Source organism: Glycine max, chromosome 8, assembly GCF_000004515.6.
Source record: "Glycine max cultivar Williams 82 chromosome 8, Glycine_max_v4.0, whole genome shotgun sequence".
Taxonomy (NCBI): domain Eukaryota; kingdom Viridiplantae; phylum Streptophyta; class Magnoliopsida; order Fabales; family Fabaceae; genus Glycine; species Glycine max.
Genome location: NC_038244.2, coordinates 45,080,524 through 45,099,319, shown reverse-complemented (window position 1 = coordinate 45,099,319; position 18,796 = coordinate 45,080,524). Strand labels below are relative to the sequence as shown.

Here is an 18,796-nt window from a genome sequence, read left to right as displayed (position 1 = left end):
GTTTTCGCACCGTTTCCAACAGCTACTAAACTCCAAGTTCCCAATTAGATGGGCATTGGTGAACCATAGTTGAGTATTCTGATCTTTACAAAATTTCATCAAGGCTAGCCAACGATGTGCATGACGTGTATGTGCCAATGTCTGCAAATATTTGATTTACTTTACAAAATTTCTCGTGCAATATGCACAGGGTGCATTCTTTCCTCAACTAACTAACTTTTTTTACATTTTTAATTTCATCTTTAAGAATAAATAATTATTTTGCTCTTGTATGTATATATACAAGGGATAATTTAATATCTGAAAGTACAAAAATAAAATTCTAATTTAATCATTAAATATGTAAAAGTGTAATAATTTTGTGTTATGCATAATTAAATGATAAATTAGTCTTTACATTTTATAATTTGATTTTAAATAAATTTTTAAAAAATATTAAATTAATCTTTAAATATTACAACTTAATAATAAAATAATTTCATAAATTTACCACTAAATGAAATTGTGATATTTTTTTCACATTAAAAAACACAGACTACTTAACCATAATAACTATTTATCCATAATTTAAACATGTTTAGTTATTGGTGATAGAAAGGCGGCTCATTTTTTCTTTAATTAAGTTGTTTGCGTGCAGGACTTAAGGCGGCTCAATACTCCTTATTCTCATGTGACTTTAAAATAAGTAATGTATATTACGTATTATCTAATCATAAAATATGGCGTAACTTATTTTGTTATATCTGGTAAGTTTATTTTTTATTATTTTAATTAAAATATAAAAATCTTTTTATAAATATATATTTTTAATTTAATTTTTTTAAAAAAAATAAAATACTTTAATCTTAATTCTAAACCTAAAACGTTCACCATTTCAACAGATCATACAACTTCAGCCTAGCCTCAAGGAATTCCAAACAAGGCAATAGGAATGCAGGATGATTAACGTGAATTGGTGATGTGCCACATCGAGTAAAAGTAAAAAGGTTGAACACCATATAAATAAAGAAAAGACTCGAGCCTTAAAGTTTTGGATTAGAGTGTGATGTCAGATTTGTTGATATGATGTGGTTAGTACAACTGGCCTCAAATTTCCAATAATAATAAAAAGATGACGGGGTAAAATAACAAGCAAAACAGAAGCACACTTGGTCCAGTGCTTCCTCTACGCTTCATAAAACTGCTTTAGTTACGTTCCTGTATAGAGCAGTGTGTTGCTGCGGTGTGGAACAGGACTACGCCAACTTTCACTCAAAACCCGAACCTAAAAAGATTATGGAGAAGTACGAGGTGGATCCTGGTTAGTGACAAAGTAGGAGGCACGTCATCGGTGGCGAGTTAACAGTCAGAAGAAGATGAAAGCTACCAGATTCAAAATTAGAAAATTAGGAATTAAATTTAAAAGATCAATGATAAAATGATTTTTTTAATAAAATATTAAATTAAAAATCAAAAATATAAAATTTACTATAAAATTCTCAAATTTGAATTATAAACAAAATTAAATCTAATTGATTGACGTGATTAATGTAATTCATATGACATTCTATTGAACTATATATAATTTATATTATTGTGACTTTAGAAAAAAGTTATACGGAATTAACGGACATTGAATATAGCTCCATCTTTACACGTATTACATATTTCGTGTTACAGAAATTCGTAAAGGCACTATTCTTATTTTATTCAGTCTTGAATTAATCATTACAACCAAAGCATTTATTCAGTCTTACACTACGAGAAACCACATGATTTTTTAAGGCCACCTCAAGCAGTAGCTGATGATTCAACTTCAACTTTCTTAAAGTGAACCAATAACGGATCATTATTCTCAGTCACCACCAAACGCCTGTTTCCTTCACCATCAATATAAACCCCAATATCCACACACGTGCTATCTTCAGTTGCACAGAACACAAGCTTATAGTCATTGAATTCAAGGGAAACTCTCTCAATTTTAAACCAACCAGGCACTTTATTTTCATACCCAGTAAGTTTAACAGCGAGTCCTTCTGGTAAACCCTTAACAGTAGTCCACTCAGAAGGAATTAGGGCACAGGGGGGCACAAAAGTGAACCCAATGTTCAAAATAAGGCCTTCTTGGATGCTAAGGATTTCGAATGGTGATGAAATGATTAGTGGTAGACCCTTAGAGACCTCAAGGGGAGATTGCACTACAGTGAGAGGGCATGTTTCGTTTCCTGTTGCGGCGAATTCTATTCCACCTCCGTCTCCTCTTATAACTGGCAAGATGTAGTATGTGCCACCGTTTCGGACAAAATCACCATTTATGTCGAAGATAGTATCAGCGGTGGCTGAAGGTAGGTATGAGGTGAAGGCACAAACAAGAAAGAGAGCGAAGAAGATAGTATTCTTCATTTTTTAAAGGAATTTTTTTTTTAAAAAAAAAGGCTTTTGTTGTTGAGTTGCGTGAATAAGTAATGTTGGAAGAATCTATTTATAGTCAATATATAAGCTTAGAAATTTGGATTAATATGATAAGGGACGATGGAAGTACGTGGAATAAAATTTAATAGGTGTTAGTGGCACTTATTTAAAATAAAAATGGAATAGGAATTATTCGATGCATCTCATCTTATCATTTTATTCAATGACCACTAGACGAGCCATAAGGTTCTAAAAATCTTTGACAAATTCCACAACGCACGTGCTTTGCTTTTCCTTTTAAACTTTAAATTTTCAATGTTTATCCTTTTCATAATATTAGTTTTTGTAGAATTATTTTTTATACAATTCATTTTCATACTTATCTTTTTTTTATTGACATATGTTTGTACGAGTATCTCGGACTGCTCATGGAGGCTATATAATCCCTTTCAGGAAATTTGAATGTACCCAAAGGTAGGTTAACTTCTTTCAACTAATTTGTTTTCTCTATACACACAAGAGTCAAGATTGGAAGTCTACTTGCTTCATGAAGCACATGACTTTCCATGGTCAATGATGCTTCATGCAGTGATCTAACTTTCTGAAACTGAACCAACAACGGATCGTTCTCAGTCACCACCCCAGACGAATGTTTCCTTTATTACGATCGACATAATCAAACATCAATATCCTCACACGTGTCTTACTCACGTGCACAAAACTTAAGCTTATAGTTATTGTCGTCATAGTCATCATGGGAGAAGGTACAAAGTAAATTAAAACAACCGAAAGCATAAGCTTGGATTATTTTATTTTGTCTCACAATAATGTTATTACTTATTCCAACCAAAGCATTTATTTAGTCTTACACTTGTTTCTCACTAGGAGAAAAAGGTTCTTAATGCTCCTTCTATTCCACCTCCTCTAAGATTAGCATCCAATATATATATAGCAAAAGCCTTTGTTTTCGAGCTTGTTACCATTCATGTCATACACAAATACAACAGAGGCTGAAGGTAGGTATGAGGTGAAGGCACAAATTAATTAAAGTAGTAGACACTATTAAAAAAACACTTTTTTACGACACAATATTTACAACGGTCGTAAAAAACCGTTTTAGTATGTATAACGATGACAATCTCTTAGATATTGTAAATATTTTAAAGGTGGTTTCACAAAAACCGTCTTTGAATTCGGGTCATTTTAATTCTCGCGTCCGTTCCTCTTCTTTCCACAATTAATGTCGCGTTTCTCTCTCCACAAATCTTGCGTTTGTTCCTCTCTCCACTCGCTCGCTGTCTACGATCTCCTCCTCTTCCCATTACCCTTTCTCCACCTTCTCCCTGGGACTGCAAAAAACCCTCTCCTCCGGTGGAACCGCAAAAAACCCTAATCCCCAAAAAACCCACAACTTATTCACTCTAGACGGAACTGAACTGGAGCTGCACAAGGCTACACCTGATGTGCGTTCGTGCGCTGCAATGATCATGAATGAGGGAAAATGCGAATAAGTCAAAGCAAAGGAGAGAGAAAATGGTGTTGTTGCGCACGATGATAGTCAATCACCGGTAGCGGCGAGTTTCCCTTGTGTCACTTGTAACTTCATCCTTCTCTTTGTTGCTTGCATTTGATGAAGGCTTTATTGTTAATGGGCTTGTCTTGGTGTTGTGTGGGCCTAGTTCATGTTTGATTCAAGATTGAGTGATGATTAATGTTGGTTGGGGATGCATAGAGGTTGAGACGGTTACAGAGAGGGCGATGGTGTGCTTGTAGTGGAGATTCGCTGAGGTGTGTTCAGATGGTTTGTGGGGTGGAAGCGAGAATGAATGTTGAAAAGGTAAAATAGTTTTGTAAAGTTACTCTCTCTCTCTCTCTGATATCAAACCCCTAATTACATTGAAGTGCTTACAAATTTGAATGCATTTGTTTTGTGAAGGCAGAAAAGTAGTGTCGATTATGATAGCAGAGGAGTTGTTGGATGGTTATTTCCCAGAAGGAAAAAATATTGTTGATGTATGATTTTGGGTAAGTAATTCACCCTAATAGTACGTATTTTGTTTTAATGTTGTCTCTAATATGCTTGGTGAGGTGATTAACTGTTTGGGTTTCATTTCCTCCTCTTCATCTTTAAGCTTTGGTTGCACCACTAAGATGAGCACATCAATATTTTGTCAGGCAGAAAATGAATACCATCGAGCCAGGAACCAAGAACTAGTGAATCTGCAAGAGGAATCATTAATCAGACAAGACGTGCAACAAAAGAACAAATTCAAGCTCAAAGAAGGCATTTAACATTAATTTTTGGAGTGACATGTTATATTATCTTATTCTACCTTCATAATTTTGTGTACTCAGTGAACCATTGGCTTTAATCTATAGCCTATAACTTTTTATTCATTTTTCCCTGATTACTTACTGACATCAGTGTTTTTGCTTGACTGGTTTAGATGAACTCCATTCCATAACAATCTGTATGTTGCAGGGGGATTAAGAGTCATTCTAACCAATCAAAATAAGTTGGTTTTAGCAGTTTGTGGAGTGACTGCTCTGGCAGCAGGGAGGGGTCTACACTGCAAGGTATACATTAACCATGCCATTATTGGTTATTGCTGCCACTTTTTCATCATGCCCTTATTTTAAAAATGAAACAGTACGACAATGTAGTAATGAGATATATCATGTACTATTTTTCCAGCCTTACTCACTTTTAGAAATTTAAACCTGAAAGAACCTTGTTTTTTTCCCTTCATGAGATATTTCTTATACCGTGGAAAAATTCCACTTTGGTGTCATTTGCTTGCTAGAGTTGCACAATTTTGTTCATACTGGACCTTTCATGTTTTCCTCATTAGTTGTTGTGAGTGAAATCATGGCTTGTGCTGTTTTATAATCACATTGATGTTTTCGTCTTATGTTTCTTGGCAGAAACAATTTGAAGAGATATGTAAAAAAATATGTAAGGTGCCTGCTCTTTCGATTACATTTTGTGTGACTCCAGATGTCGATCCTTGATAAGCTTACAGGTTATGAATCAAAACCTGATTTTAGTGCTCATACTCATATCATTATCATTATATGTGTACATTATGAAAAAATACTGCCAACACCTTATGTTAGGTGGAATGTCTTGAAAATTATGACCAGGCCTTACTTACTTCAGGGAATAGAAAAGAAGACTGCGAAGTTGAGAGGAATTGAGAAGGCTCTAGTTGCACGGCATGAAGCTGGTCATGCTGTAGTAGGTAATGCAGTAGCAAACATTCTTGCTGGACAGCCACGTGTTGAGGTAAACCATGGAAAATGCTCTATTTTTCGCCATTTAAATATGTCAATGCCATTGCAGATATGTAGATGATGCTTGGACCAAGTTACTTGTCTGCTTGAATTTTTGGATTTGAGACACTATTGAACTATAATTATTCTCAAATACTCTGATTGATGATTTCTAGTTCATACATGCTCTGGTTATCAGATTCCTGATTTAATGACTTGTGACCAAAATTGGTTAATTTAAATTTTTTATTATTTTTTAAAATTTTAGGTGTGGACTTTGGGATATTTTATTTTAGAAACCATTTTAATGTTTTTAATTAAACTCCTAATTACCCTCACTTATGTGATATTTTTTCTCTTTTCATCAGCTAATATGAAAACAATAATTAAACTCCTAATTACCCTCACTTATATCATAGTCCATTTTATACAGAATTAAATTTAAAAATATGAAGGCAGCTATATATCGAAGGCTTTTCTTTTTCAGTTGTGAATAAGAAACGACGGAAGAATCTATTTATAAGACCGTGCTAGTTTTAGATAAACATGAAAGGGAAATTGTGGGCTTACACTCAAACACTAGTTAGGGAAAAGATTCTCGTACCTACGAAAATTATACATCGTCCCACGTGAATAAGTAATAGACTATGTGTGTAGATATGGTTGTTTCATGAATAGTTAAAAATAGATGAATATAAGTCTTTGACTTCCCGATGAGATTTTGAGTGATTATCATTTCATAAAAATATATTTTGAACGGATTAAATTTAGGTTCTTACTTACAAATTAAAGTATGTGTTAACAAACTAGATTATATTCATTAAATTCTTTTTTCTTTTTACTAAATGTTATTTTTAACATCATTGAATGATAACTTTTACCTAGTTTTGATAACTCTTTTTTATTATAAAAACATTTATTGTGTGTATTACTTTTTGCAATAATAATCATATTTTGATAATGATTTGTATCTCTTAATTAATTAAGTGATTCAAGATATAATTCTTAGTTAACCTTTGTGTATAAAATAAATCTTGTTTGAAAAAGAATATACATTTTGTGTCTACTCATAGTTCCCAACAAAAATTAGTAACCACATTTGACAGAGATTATTTGATACTAATATCATAATCCGTAAAAAAAGACCTTATTCAATGTACATGACATTTTAGATTTATAAGTATTTTAATAAAAAAAATTATGAATATAAGTGAACAATTTTTTAACATATATTATATTTTAGATTTATGATAAAAAAAAGTTATATAATGACATAATATTTTTTAACTATTAATATTTTTTTTTAAAAGTATTAAACTCAATAAAAGGTAAAAAAAAAAAACAGAAATTGAAAGGTATGAGAGATTAAAAAATATTCCTAAAAATGCTCTAGATAAAGAAGAAAAAAAATTGTAAAATGATGTTTTTTAATATAATTCCTAAAAATGCTCTTGAGTCTTATTTAAGATATTTTTTCTAATTTAAATAGAGAGCCGATATAGGATGGTATATTATTAAAGATTTATGTATTTTTTTCTAGTGTATTTTATTTTTGACGATAAAGTGTGTTATGAATTAAAATTCATCAAAGACCAAAAAACAAATGAAATTAAGGATGGCCGAGAAATTATGAATTAAAGTTTTGCCGTGCAATGCAAAAGTTAGATAATCCTTGTTATATTAGATAATAAAGTTATTATTGTATAATTTTGTTAATAAAAATAAAATTGGTTGTTTTGGTTATTATTTTAAAATATAAAATTATTGTATATTATATATAGATATAAATTAGAACATTGACAACAAAATTGTCATCAAATCTAACCAACACATGCAACCATGGACCACCTTAATAGATCTTCAACGACCCTGAAGAGTACTCAAATCATGACATAAATTAAAGTGTACCACATGCAGTAGGTGTAGTTTTTATTCTTGTGGGTGAGATTCAAGCAACTGACTATTATCACGTGCGTCCCTATATGCACCCGTAACACAAAGCAAATGATTCAATTCACGATGGAGAAAAAAAAAAACTCAATGGAGAACCCAAAAACAAAGATAGCTTTCATGAAAAATGAAATAACTTAAATAGATTTTTATTACTTTAAATTAGTGAAACTTTTAATTTTTGTAAGTCAATTAAAAATTTACTCCCTTTTAGTCTTTAAAATTTGAGGAGTGTTGTTTTTAGTTGCTAGATTTCATTTTGAAAATCAAAAATTTACATTTTAGTTCTCAACTGAAAATAATATTTTATGAATAAGAGACTAAAAAAATATTAATTAGATTATCAAAATCAAAAGTATCTTAAATTTGAGATACTAAAATCATATTTAAGACAATAAAATAAAGATAATGTTAACACTAAATTGGATTGTAAGTAGGTAGGTGTAGCTTTTTCCTTGTAAGTGAGATTCAACAAACTCTAAGACTTAATTGTACTTTCTTTTCCATATTTTTTACTTTATAATAAATTTTAACATCAACAAATTAATTTAACACATTTTATCTTTTTATCTTTAAGAAATTTTTATATTTTATTTTGTTTATTTGTTTGTTAATTGTCTACCCGATAGTTGACGTGGTATGCTGACATAATAGAATATACTAATTGAATCAAGTTAGTCAATTACTGCATGCCATATGATGTGCCGGAAGTTCCTAACCTTCTTTCCTCTAAGAATTGAACAATGTTGGAGGTAATAAGCCACCATCTTGTCAGAAATTCCATTAATATCAATTCTATTTCAATTTCTTTTCATAAAATTTTGTCATCGATTCGTGTTATGTATACCAGATCAATAGGTTTCGGGGAGAAGGTACGAATTAAATTACAACAGCATAAGACATAAGCTCTGATTATTTTATGCAGTCTTACAATAATGCTATTACAACCAAAGCATTTATTTAAGTCTTATACTAGTCTCTCACTAGAAGAAAAAAGCACCAATTTTTTTTTTCAGGGCTATGCCAGTGGTGCCTTAATTCATGCAGATGATGATCTAGTATTCTGAAAGTGAACTAGTAATGGATCGTTCTGAGTGATCACCAAACGCCTGCTCCCATCATCATCGGTATGAATCCCAACATCCCCACATTTGATATTGTCAAGATCACAGAACTCAAGCTTATAGTCCTTAGAGTTAGGTGAAGCCCCCCAAATATAAAAAAAACCGGGTATTATCGATGATGAAGTTTTAGTAAGCTTAACAGCATCATTGACGATAGTCCACTTAGTAGTGGCTATAGAACTGGGGCTACACGGCGGTCGATAAGCGAAACGAATCTCCAAACCAAAGCCTTCAAGGATATCATCAAGCGTTTCTATAAATGGATATGAAAACCTTATTGGAAACCCAATAGAGTCGCCACTGGGAGATTGCACGACAGTTAGAGGGCAAGTGTCGTTTCCAGTTGCGGCAAATTCTATTCCACCGCCGTTTCCTCTTGTAGCTGCCAACACAAAATATGTGCGACCCTTTTGAAGAATATTACCATCCGTATCGTACACACTAGCAGCGGTGGCTGAAGGTAGGTATGAGGTGAAAGCAAGGAGTAGAAAGATAGTGAACAACGCAGTATTCTTCATTCTTTTTTGGCTGCTATATATGGAATAGTGGAAGGCTTTTCTTTTTCAGTTGCGTGAATAAGCAGCGTTGGAAGAAGATTCTATTTATAGACCTGTTAGTTTTTGATAATGAAAAGAAAATGGGGCTTTCACACTCAAACTCGGGTTAGGGAAAAGATTCCCGTACATATGAAAATTATGGGAATTTTTTCTCGAATGCACTTTCTCTCTGTTTTATTTTTCTACTATATACATCTTTTTTAAAATTAACTCTTCAAATGCACCTTGCACCTTTTTTTTAACTGGTGGTGAGAAGTGGGGATTTGGTAAACTCATTTCTCTCAGGTTGTTTTTTTATTTAAATTTAAGTTAACATTATAATATTATGTTAACTCATTGGCAAGTGTACCAAATCGTTACAAGTAGTAAAGTTCTCGGAAGTCCGAGTGTCGAATCCACATGGACTTTGTTTATACTTAGATTAATGCAAACTCAATTAAAAAGCAAGAGATAAGAAATTAAAATAAAAGATAAAGAAAGATAGAAGATAAGGTAAAGAAAAGATAAGATATTTAAAGATAAAATTAGAAGATAAATGAAAAAATAACATATTTAAAGATAAAATTAGAAGATAAAAGAAAAGGATAAAAGATTGAAAGATCAAAATAGAAGATAAAATATTTAAATTGCGATAAAGATAACTACTTCTACGAAATTCAAATAAAGTCTAAATCTACTAAGCCTAACTACTTACTCCTAATAAAACCCAATAGTAAAACACGGAATAACTACTTCTGATACCTCACGATGACAAGCCTACCTTAATTACCTATCTTCCAAATGCTATTTGCGAAGACTCAATAACTAAAATGCATTAAGATTACATTCTAGATGTTTTGCTAAAGCATGGGCATTGAGGCATTAAGTCATGCTAACCCAATGATTTCTTTCTTTTATTGTTCTATTAAGCGTTACCCTCTCCCGAGTGGCCTAACCCTTAAAACTGATTCACGCATCCATTCCTTATCCCTAATTAGGCTTTACCCTCTTCCGAGTGACCTAAAGACTAACAGAAAACAAAGTCCGAGATGCAGAATAAGCAAGAAAGAAAAGCAGATAAACGAACATGAAAGGAAAACCCTCTAAAAGATAACCCGATAATTTCTTCCTTTTAGTGTTCTCTTAAGCGTTACCCTCCCGAGTGGCCTAACCCTTAAAATAGATTCAAATATTCATTCCTTATCCCTAATTAGGCTTTACCATCTTCCGAGTGGACTAAACCGTAACAGAAAGCAAGTTCCAAGATACAGGATGTAAAAAGAAAGAACGGTAAATAAATAAAAAAAACCTGGAGAGAATTCCTCTTTTTATTAATAACTCTTGAAATGCTCCATACATCATTGGCTTTTTAGGCCTGTCAGGCCCTAGCTAGGGGGTTTAGCCACTCATAGTCATGAGGACTTTACAATGAGAAGAGGGGTGAAAGAAAGTAAATGAAACCCCTAGGAGAGGGGATTCTGTGGTGGTGTCTTCTGTCCCTTGGACTAGCTCTCTATTCATAGCTGCTGAAGTGGGCTTTGGGCCTACGTAGGCGTGCTTAGCGCGACACCCGCGCTTAGCGCGTGTACTTCCTGGCCCGCTTAGCCCGTGACGCGCACTGAGCGCTCGTATTGGGCTGGACTTTCTTCAAATTTTCTTCTTTTCTTCAATTTTTTTGCCTTTTTTGCTTGTTACACCTCCAATTTTTATATCTGCAATCAAAATTCGAAATTAATTAAATCTTTCCAAATTGAAGCATAAATAACTGCTAAATAATTAATTCTAAGTTAATTTTAGACCAATTTTCCACTATTAATTCACTATTATTTAGCAGTTATCATATCATAATATAAGAAAGCTAAGAAGTCGAGAATTCACTACTTGACTTTCCAATTTTATTTATTTAAAATGATATATTTTATGAAAAATAATTTTTATTAATCTAAAAACTTATTTTTATTTTTTAAAAATAATATTTACTTTTTTAAGAAAATGATCTTGTTAAATATAATATTTCATTATATTATTTAATTATTAAAATTTGATAATATTTTTTGGTTTAATAATAATTAATTTATACAAGACATTCAAACTTTTGATTTTTTTTAAATATTTTTTTATAAAGAACACAATAAATATATAGTTATCAAATGTTAATTATATTATATGAAGAAATTAAAACACTCAAATAATGAAAAATACTATCAATAACAATTGAAAATAATAAAACATAATTGAAACATAATAAATGGAACATAATAAAACAAAAATAATGAAATGTACTAACAATAATAATTCAAACATGAAAATGATAAAACTAATCATAGTTTGAAAGATGTTGTGCAGCGGACATATCTTTTTCCAACATTGTTTTTCTACTCTATTATTTGATATTCGATTAATTTTTCTGAATATTTTGTATGACCCGATTATCAAAAGAACAATTGTCTGACCAATTTGAATTCCATAAGACAAACCCTTATAGGCAAAATTTACTTGATGATATCCTTGAGTTTTTCTATGCTACATCTTGAATGAATTTCAAATCTTATTAGGTTTGTTTCAGTGAAGGAGTAACCCAAAAAATTGTCTTGTCGTGATATTTTTTACTTGTCGTTGTAATACAAGATTGCATCCTGAGTAAGAGTGATGATGGATCGAAATAGGTGGAATTTATATTGCTGAGTATTCTGTTAATGGTACATAAGAATTATATAGAACCAACACATGGGTATGCTCATTGCACATTAACATTGTGCAAACATCATCATCATCATTTTTCAATTGCAGAGAATGAAAAAAAGATTGTTAATTTACATTTATGGATGGTTGTTGGTAATAGATTTCATTCACTAATTGGTCATTGGTTAGTCAAAGAGTGTTGCATTTTACTCCTGAGTGTCACAAAAGAACACTCATCAAGAACTTGCATTGGTATTAGAGCAGGACATTGAGAATAAACATCAGTTTAGTTGTGAATGATTGATCCATTTGAAAAAGCGAATGCTAATCTCGAGTTAGAAATGATCTGTGTTTATTTCTCCAAAGAATGTCATAGTATTGAGATTGAATATGGTTTGTAAAGGTATGTTATGTGAAAGTGTGTGATTGTATTGAGGGTGTTTGGTGTTATTTATAGTTGTTTGAGTATTTGCCCTCTTGATGTTTACTGAGACATGTCATTATTTTAATTTTACTTTTATCGATATAGTACATAGTATTGTGAATTTCGATTATGATTTTATCATGCTACCTGGTGCACCAGACATTCATTTTTACTTTCATACTTGAATTTAAATTGTGAATTATCTATTAAATGTCAGTTTTGTTGGAGAAACATCTATTATTTTTTCATAGATGTAGGTAAATTGCAAAGTGTTATAACTTTAGACTGTGATTTTACCTTACTACTTGACGCACTAGACTGTTAATTATTACTTTCATGGTGTAGTTTATGATAGTATTATACCTGATGACTCTCCATATAATTTATAGGAGATTTATACTGGACCAAGTCATCATGAGGTGTGTCCCTATGTTCTAATGTACCACCACTCCATTTGAAATGTAAACAAAATAAAACCACTATTCATTGTAATGTTATAATGTGCATCATTGAAATTAAAAATTTAGATTTCACTATTTCTAATAACCTTTCAGCAAGTGGGTAAGTTATTTCGGGCCATGGGACTCTTGATGCAATAAAAGGCATGTGGTACCAAGCCCATGACTGTAATAGTAGGGTATAACCACCCATAACTATACCAACCTTGGATGATGCCTAACGCAGTTTTTTGTACAAGTTTGCTAAACAAGTAAAACCTCAACTATATTTTTTTATGTTTTTGAAGTCATGTAATAGGTTCAAATACATTAGATGAATTCTATTTCTAGATTTATTAGGTATTAAAGCACCACCAATCATGTACATTATGTATGCACCACACCTACATTATAGTTTGTGTATTGTTGGTTCTTCAGACAATGGTGCGCACAAGATGCTAAGCAATCATGTTAGCTTCAGTGCGGCTTTCTTACGTGCATTATCTGGAGGGACTTCGCCTAGTAACTCGTTGCATAACTCATCTCAATGTAAGAAGTTAGGTTCAATTATAGCATGACCATCGACCCTAACTCCTAGATGCAATGCAACATCTTCGAGTGTGGCGATACATTCACTCCATGGCAGGTGAAAGGTGTGTGTTTCAGGCCTTCATCGTTCAACCAATGCAGTGATTAATGCAAGATCAATTATGCACTGTTCGATTAGGGCAATATGTTGGTACCCGGTAGATGATAATAATGGTGTAATCTGTGGTACATGAACGGTGAACGTGTTAATGATACAATAGAGGTATATGAGCCATGACAACGAGGTTAAATGGTAAATCGGGTACAAATCGGGCAATGAAAATATGATATTGACATGCACCTCACATCTATTTATAATATAAACTATGTCGAGATTTCAAAGCACATTTACACTTTGTCTCATTGTAAGGCCTCAAGATTCAAAAGCGTATTAACACGACTATGTTACTGTCACACATCGAGATTTCAATTCATGTGAACCATGGACCCATGATTGATTGTATATATAAAGACATCATATCACCACAGACTATGCATAGTTGCATCAAATCAAATTGTACGAGGAAAAAAAAAGAGTAAGCAAAATGAGTTCGAAGCCAATTTGTGCGTACATTTATATCAACGGTGAGATCATTCACAGTTCAAGTGCAAATGCTATTTTCAGAAGTGAGAAAACAAAATCGATACCATCGAATCCAACAATGATGCTGCCAAACATAATCACCACAATATTGTCATCAATTAGAGATAATCATATTATGCCTATAATTACTACACTTTGGTATCATTGTCATATATACCAATTCAATGGTCGTGTTGAGTATAGGGCAATTCAAATTATTGACGAAGAAGGTGGTTGGCACATGTTCGATACATTTACAAATACGGCAAGTGTAATATGTATGGAACTTAAAGTTGATGTTCATAATTCATTATAGTCTTCTCAAGTTAATGACCTAAGTTCGGCGGAGGAGCATAAGCTACACAATTCCCTGAAATTAGAATAAATAATTTAACATATTTTGCTATTATATTGTGTTTAAGTTTTTGTTAGTCTTTATTATGTAATCGTAGTTGTTCCATGCTTTTCAGTTTTTATTTTCAATTAACTTTAATAACATGATCATAAATGTTTGATAACCGCATTAATGTATATCTTAATAATCTACATGGGCTCGACACACGATGCAAAACAATTCTTTGAACAATCATGACGCAAAATAAAATTATCATTTGTGATGTGCACAACCGCACATTATTCACTCACATGCACAGACAATCGCATTAATGCAAATCTCAATAATTTGTGTGTGTTCAGTGCGTGATGCGGAACAATGTCGTGAATAGTCATGATGCAAAAAAAAATTGTCATTTGTGATGTGCACAGTTGAACATTGTTCACTCACATGCACCGATAATCGCATTGATGTGAATCTCAATAATCCGTGTGAGCTCGATGTGTAATGTGGAATAGTGCGGTCAACAATCATAATGCAACGGATAGATTGTCGTCTTTGATGTGCACAGCTGCACATTGTTCACTCATATGCACTGACTCTTCTATCTATGTCTTCCACCTAATTTTCTCACCTAACTCTCCTATCAAACCTTCCACCCAACCCCCTCGCCTAACTCTCCTACCAAACCCCCCACCTAACTTTCTTATCTAACCTTCTCACCTTACCCTCAGTACCAAACTTTCTCACCTATATGTAATCCTACCATTTCACAACACATCACAAGCAACAACATTCCCACCTAACTCTCCTATCTAACATTCTCACCTAACCCTCGGTACCAAACTTTCTCACCCTATATGTAATCTTACCATTTCATGACACATAATAGACAATAACATTCTCACAAAAGTTTCCTATGTTCCTAACTCACAATTTTCCACTCACATCCCACAAACACCACTCATGGCTCTAGCTAAAGAAATATTGAATGTTATTCACCACCATGTGAGTCAGTCTATTATGTTAAGACAATTGATTCAAAAAATTAACAATCATCTCCTTACTCGGGTTTATTGAAATAGTTGTTTAATTGTTATATCGTGTCCCTATTTCATTTCATCATGGCCAAACACATTTCTTTTTACCACGACTACATAACAATGACGATCGCAGAGGCTTGCTAGAAAAAATTGTGCAAAATCCAAAATTGAATTATGCATTGGTCAACATCATTTCGTTTAGCAACAAGATTGTGTACAACCACTAACCAGTGCACTTAAGGTTTGCATGACCTTCGATGAAGAAGCACAATGTATTCAAACAGTCAAAGAATACAACATTAGAAATCATGTTGATTGCAAAACAATATATTCTTATCAGAGAAGGCTAAACTTTATGTGTAAATTACATAAAAATGGTTGTATATGAAGCTTAGGTACATGCAATTCAAAGAGACATAAGAAATGTATTATCAATAGTATCAGAGGTCATCACACTTGTCATGCATCAATGCTCAGACAGGATCGTCGGTAACTCAACAAACACGTTATAGCGCAAATCATCTAACTTATTGTTAAAATGAACCTACCGATCTCCATCAAAATGTTGATTGAAGAGATCAAAGCATTCATGAATTATACTCCATCCTACAAAGAGACATTGGTTAGCAAAGCAAAGAGCATTGGAGATAACTCATGGAAATTGGGAAGAATCATGTGCCAAGCTGCCAAAAGTTTTGGGAGCTTTGCAATCTTGTGTTCCCAAGGTTGTGGTCGTTGCTCGAACAGCTGTGTTTGAAGAAAAGAAATGGTACCTGGCAAAAAATGTGTAAACGTGTGATCATTTGGTTCATGCATTAATGGGTTTGCATACTGCAAACTCATTGTACAAGTGGATGATAAATGACTTTATGGGAAGTATACTGACACATTATTGATAGTTACATCACAAGACGATGCTAACCATATCTTCCCGATTGTCTACGCCATTGTAGAACGATAGACAACTTCAGCGTGGGGGTTTGGTTTTTTCTAAAGAATTTGAGAAGACACGTTACTTCTCAAGGTAACATTTCTCTCATTTCATATGGGCACCCCTCAATTATAAGCACCTACAACAACCCAAAGTAACTTGTGGGGTCAGGACACATCCCATTTCTTTTTCCTACACCACATTACACAAAATTTCCTTTGTGGATACTCGAACTGCAAAAATTTGAAGAAACCACTCATGTAGGCCCGTGAGAATCTATAATATTTTATTTTTTTGTTAAACTTTACTTTAAATCAAGTCTCATAACATATTAAATTGATTGAATATTTACAAGATACACATATGCAAAAAAGATGCATTGCCGACACCTTAGGGATATCAGTGCGAACAAGCCAAGCACAGCTGAATAGCTTGATCAGTTACCCAAAAAATATTGGGTACAATGCTTCGATGAGGAGACTTTGGGGACATATGACTATAAATTTGTATAAGTCAGTCAATTCCATGTTCGAAAGCACAAGACATTTGTCAGTGTCTTCGTTAGTTGAGAAGACTTACTTCAAGACCACAAAAAATTTTGCTATTAGAGGTTGACAAACCAAGAAATGATCAACTTCAGCTCACAATATTTTGAAATCGTCTCCGAGGCAATGAATAATGGTAAGCAAGAATCAAATATGCACATTGTTAATGAATTCAACAGACACAACCACACACTTATTGTAACAAAGATGCAAATCCTACTTCAAATACCTAGACCACCTAGAAGGTTTAGGGTCATATTACAATCCCAAGATTGTGATTATGGTTTACTATCACACGAATTAATGTGACAAGAATATGAAAGAGATCAGTGGAACAGGATATATACTAGAAAAAAAATATGAAATTTACTAGCAACAAGAGCATAACAAGAAAAAAAAAATTCCAAACTTACCTTGATCTTCAGTTTTTCCTTAGACAAAATATTATTATTTATATATTTTATTTACAATGTAATGTATTCTTCTATAAATAAATTGTTAAACAAAAAATATTATCATTTTAAAAAAAAATTAAATGGCATAAACAAAAAAAATAATATTAAAAAAACAACAACCCTAGAGAAGTCGGGTTCTCAAATCCTAACTTCTCACCACCAGCACAAAGAGGTGCATTTCTAGATTTCATTTTCAAAATGGTGTATATTGAGAAAATAGATGAGAGAGAAGGTGTATTTTTAAAAAAATTCCAAAATTATGCACCGCACGTGTAGACTCGAGAATCATGGCATAAATTGACGTGCACCAAAGCAGGTGTTGTTTTTTTTTTTCTTGGGGTGAATAGTTATTTTCTTTCTTCAAAGTGTGTGGCACTCACAAATCTTTCTTTAAAAATGAAAAACAAAATTTAATATTTTAAAGTATAAAAAATGAGACAAATTTGTCTCACCGTAAACTTTTATTTGTTAAAGTTAAAAAACTCGCATGCGTGACATGCATGAACAAAATTATCATAAAATTGATACTCATGTGAATATAGGAACTAAAATGACTAACAAATACAAACATCTTTAAATTTAACAACTTTTGAAATTTCTGTCCTTAAAAAATACTATTAACAAATATATTCATGAAATATATAAATCTAATGCTCTTGAGTGTTATTTAAGATATTTATTCTAATTTAAGTAGAGAGAGGATATATGGAGTACGGTATATTATTAAAAATTTATGTATTATTTTTCTAGTATATTTTATGTTGTGACGATAAAGTGTGTTATGAATTCAAATTCATCAAAGACCAAGAAACAAATGAAATTTGGATGGCCCATAAATTATGAATTAAACTTTTGCAAAAGTTAGATTATCCTTTTATGAATTAAACTTTTGCAAAAGTTAGATTATCCTTTTATGTTAGTTAATAAAGTAATTATTGCATAATTTTGTTAATAAAAAAAATTGTTTTGGTTATTTTTTTAAAAATATAAAATTATTGTATATTATATATAGATATAAATTAGAACATTAACAACAAAATTGTCATCAAATCTAACCAATACATGCAACCATGGACCACATATTAATATGTCTCCAACGACCCTCAGGAGTACTCAAATCATGACATAAATTAAGGTGTACCACACTATTATTTCTACAATAATGTTACCGCTATTATTTCTACGACGTTTTACATCTAACCGTGGTAAGTGTGATGTCATAAAATAGTAGTGTAGGTGTAATTTTTATTCTTGTAGGTGAGATTCAAGAAACTGATTAATTATCATCAGCGTCCCTACATGCACTGGTACCACAGAGCAAATGATTCAATTCACAATGGAGATGGAAAAAAAATCAATGGAGAACCCAAAACAAAGAAAACTTTTATGAAAAATAAAATAACTTAAATAGGATTTTAGTACTTTAAATTAGTGACACTTTTAATTTTTGCACGTCAATTAAAAATTTGCTCCCTTTTAGTCTTTAAAATATGAGGAGTG

The 18,796-nt window shown here is 32.2% G+C and overlaps 3 protein-coding genes across 4 annotated transcripts; 1 reads left to right on the top strand and 2 right to left on the bottom strand.

Moving 5' to 3' along the window:
- Window positions 1–1,592: 1,592 nt before the first annotated feature.
- On the bottom strand, window positions 1,593–2,464 carry LOC100500599 (kunitz-type trypsin inhibitor KTI1-like). The gene has a single exon (XM_003532186.5). It carries the CDS (start codon window positions 2,380–2,382, stop codon window positions 1,771–1,773), a length of 612 nt encoding a protein of 203 aa, XP_003532234.1. The 5' UTR covers window positions 2,383–2,464; the 3' UTR covers window positions 1,593–1,770.
- A 120-nt stretch (window positions 2,465–2,584) lies between these two features.
- On the top strand, window positions 2,585–5,828 carry LOC102667670 (uncharacterized). 2 transcript variants are annotated; one of them, XM_026129813.2, is made up of 5 exons: window positions 2,585–4,228; window positions 4,332–4,416; window positions 4,524–4,675; window positions 4,874–4,968; window positions 5,317–5,828. In XM_026129813.2, the coding sequence occupies exons 2-5, from the start codon at window positions 4,370–4,372 to the stop codon at window positions 5,401–5,403; spliced, it is 381 nt and encodes a 126-aa protein (XP_025985598.1). In that variant the 5' UTR covers window positions 2,585–4,228; window positions 4,332–4,369; the 3' UTR covers window positions 5,404–5,828. The 2 variants fall into 2 exon arrangements, with proteins under 2 accessions (XP_025985598.1, XP_025985597.1); XM_026129812.2 differs by having other exon boundaries at window positions 4,328–4,416.
- A 2,612-nt stretch (window positions 5,829–8,440) lies between these two features.
- Window positions 8,441–9,496, bottom strand: LOC100305549 (kunitz-type trypsin inhibitor). The gene has a single exon (NM_001250006.2). The coding sequence runs from the start codon at window positions 9,254–9,256 to the stop codon at window positions 8,654–8,656; it is 603 nt and encodes a 200-aa protein (NP_001236935.1). The 5' UTR covers window positions 9,257–9,496; the 3' UTR covers window positions 8,441–8,653.
- Between the last annotated feature and the right edge of the window lie 9,300 nt (window positions 9,497–18,796).

What these genes read in the sequence shown, in the direction of transcription:
- LOC100305549 (NM_001250006.2), bottom strand. Translation starts at nt 9,256, where the DNA reads ATGAAGAATACTGCGTTGTTCACTATCTTTCTACTCCTTGCTTTCACC.
- LOC100500599 (XM_003532186.5), bottom strand. Translation starts at nt 2,382, where the DNA reads ATGAAGAATACTATCTTCTTCGCTCTCTTTCTTGTTTGTGCCTTCACC.
- LOC102667670 (XM_026129813.2), top strand. Translation starts at nt 4,370, where the DNA reads ATGGTTATTTCCCAGAAGGAAAAAATATTGTTGATGTATGATTTTGG. An exon ending in TTGTTGATGTATGATTTTGG is followed by an intron (nt 4,417 to 4,523) that starts GTAAGTAATTCA and finishes TTCATCTTTAAG; the next exon opens with CTTTGGTTGCACCACTAAGA. An exon ending in GGAGGGGTCTACACTGCAAG is followed by an intron (nt 4,969 to 5,316) that starts GTATACATTAAC and finishes GTTTCTTGGCAG; the next exon opens with AAACAATTTGAAGAGATATG.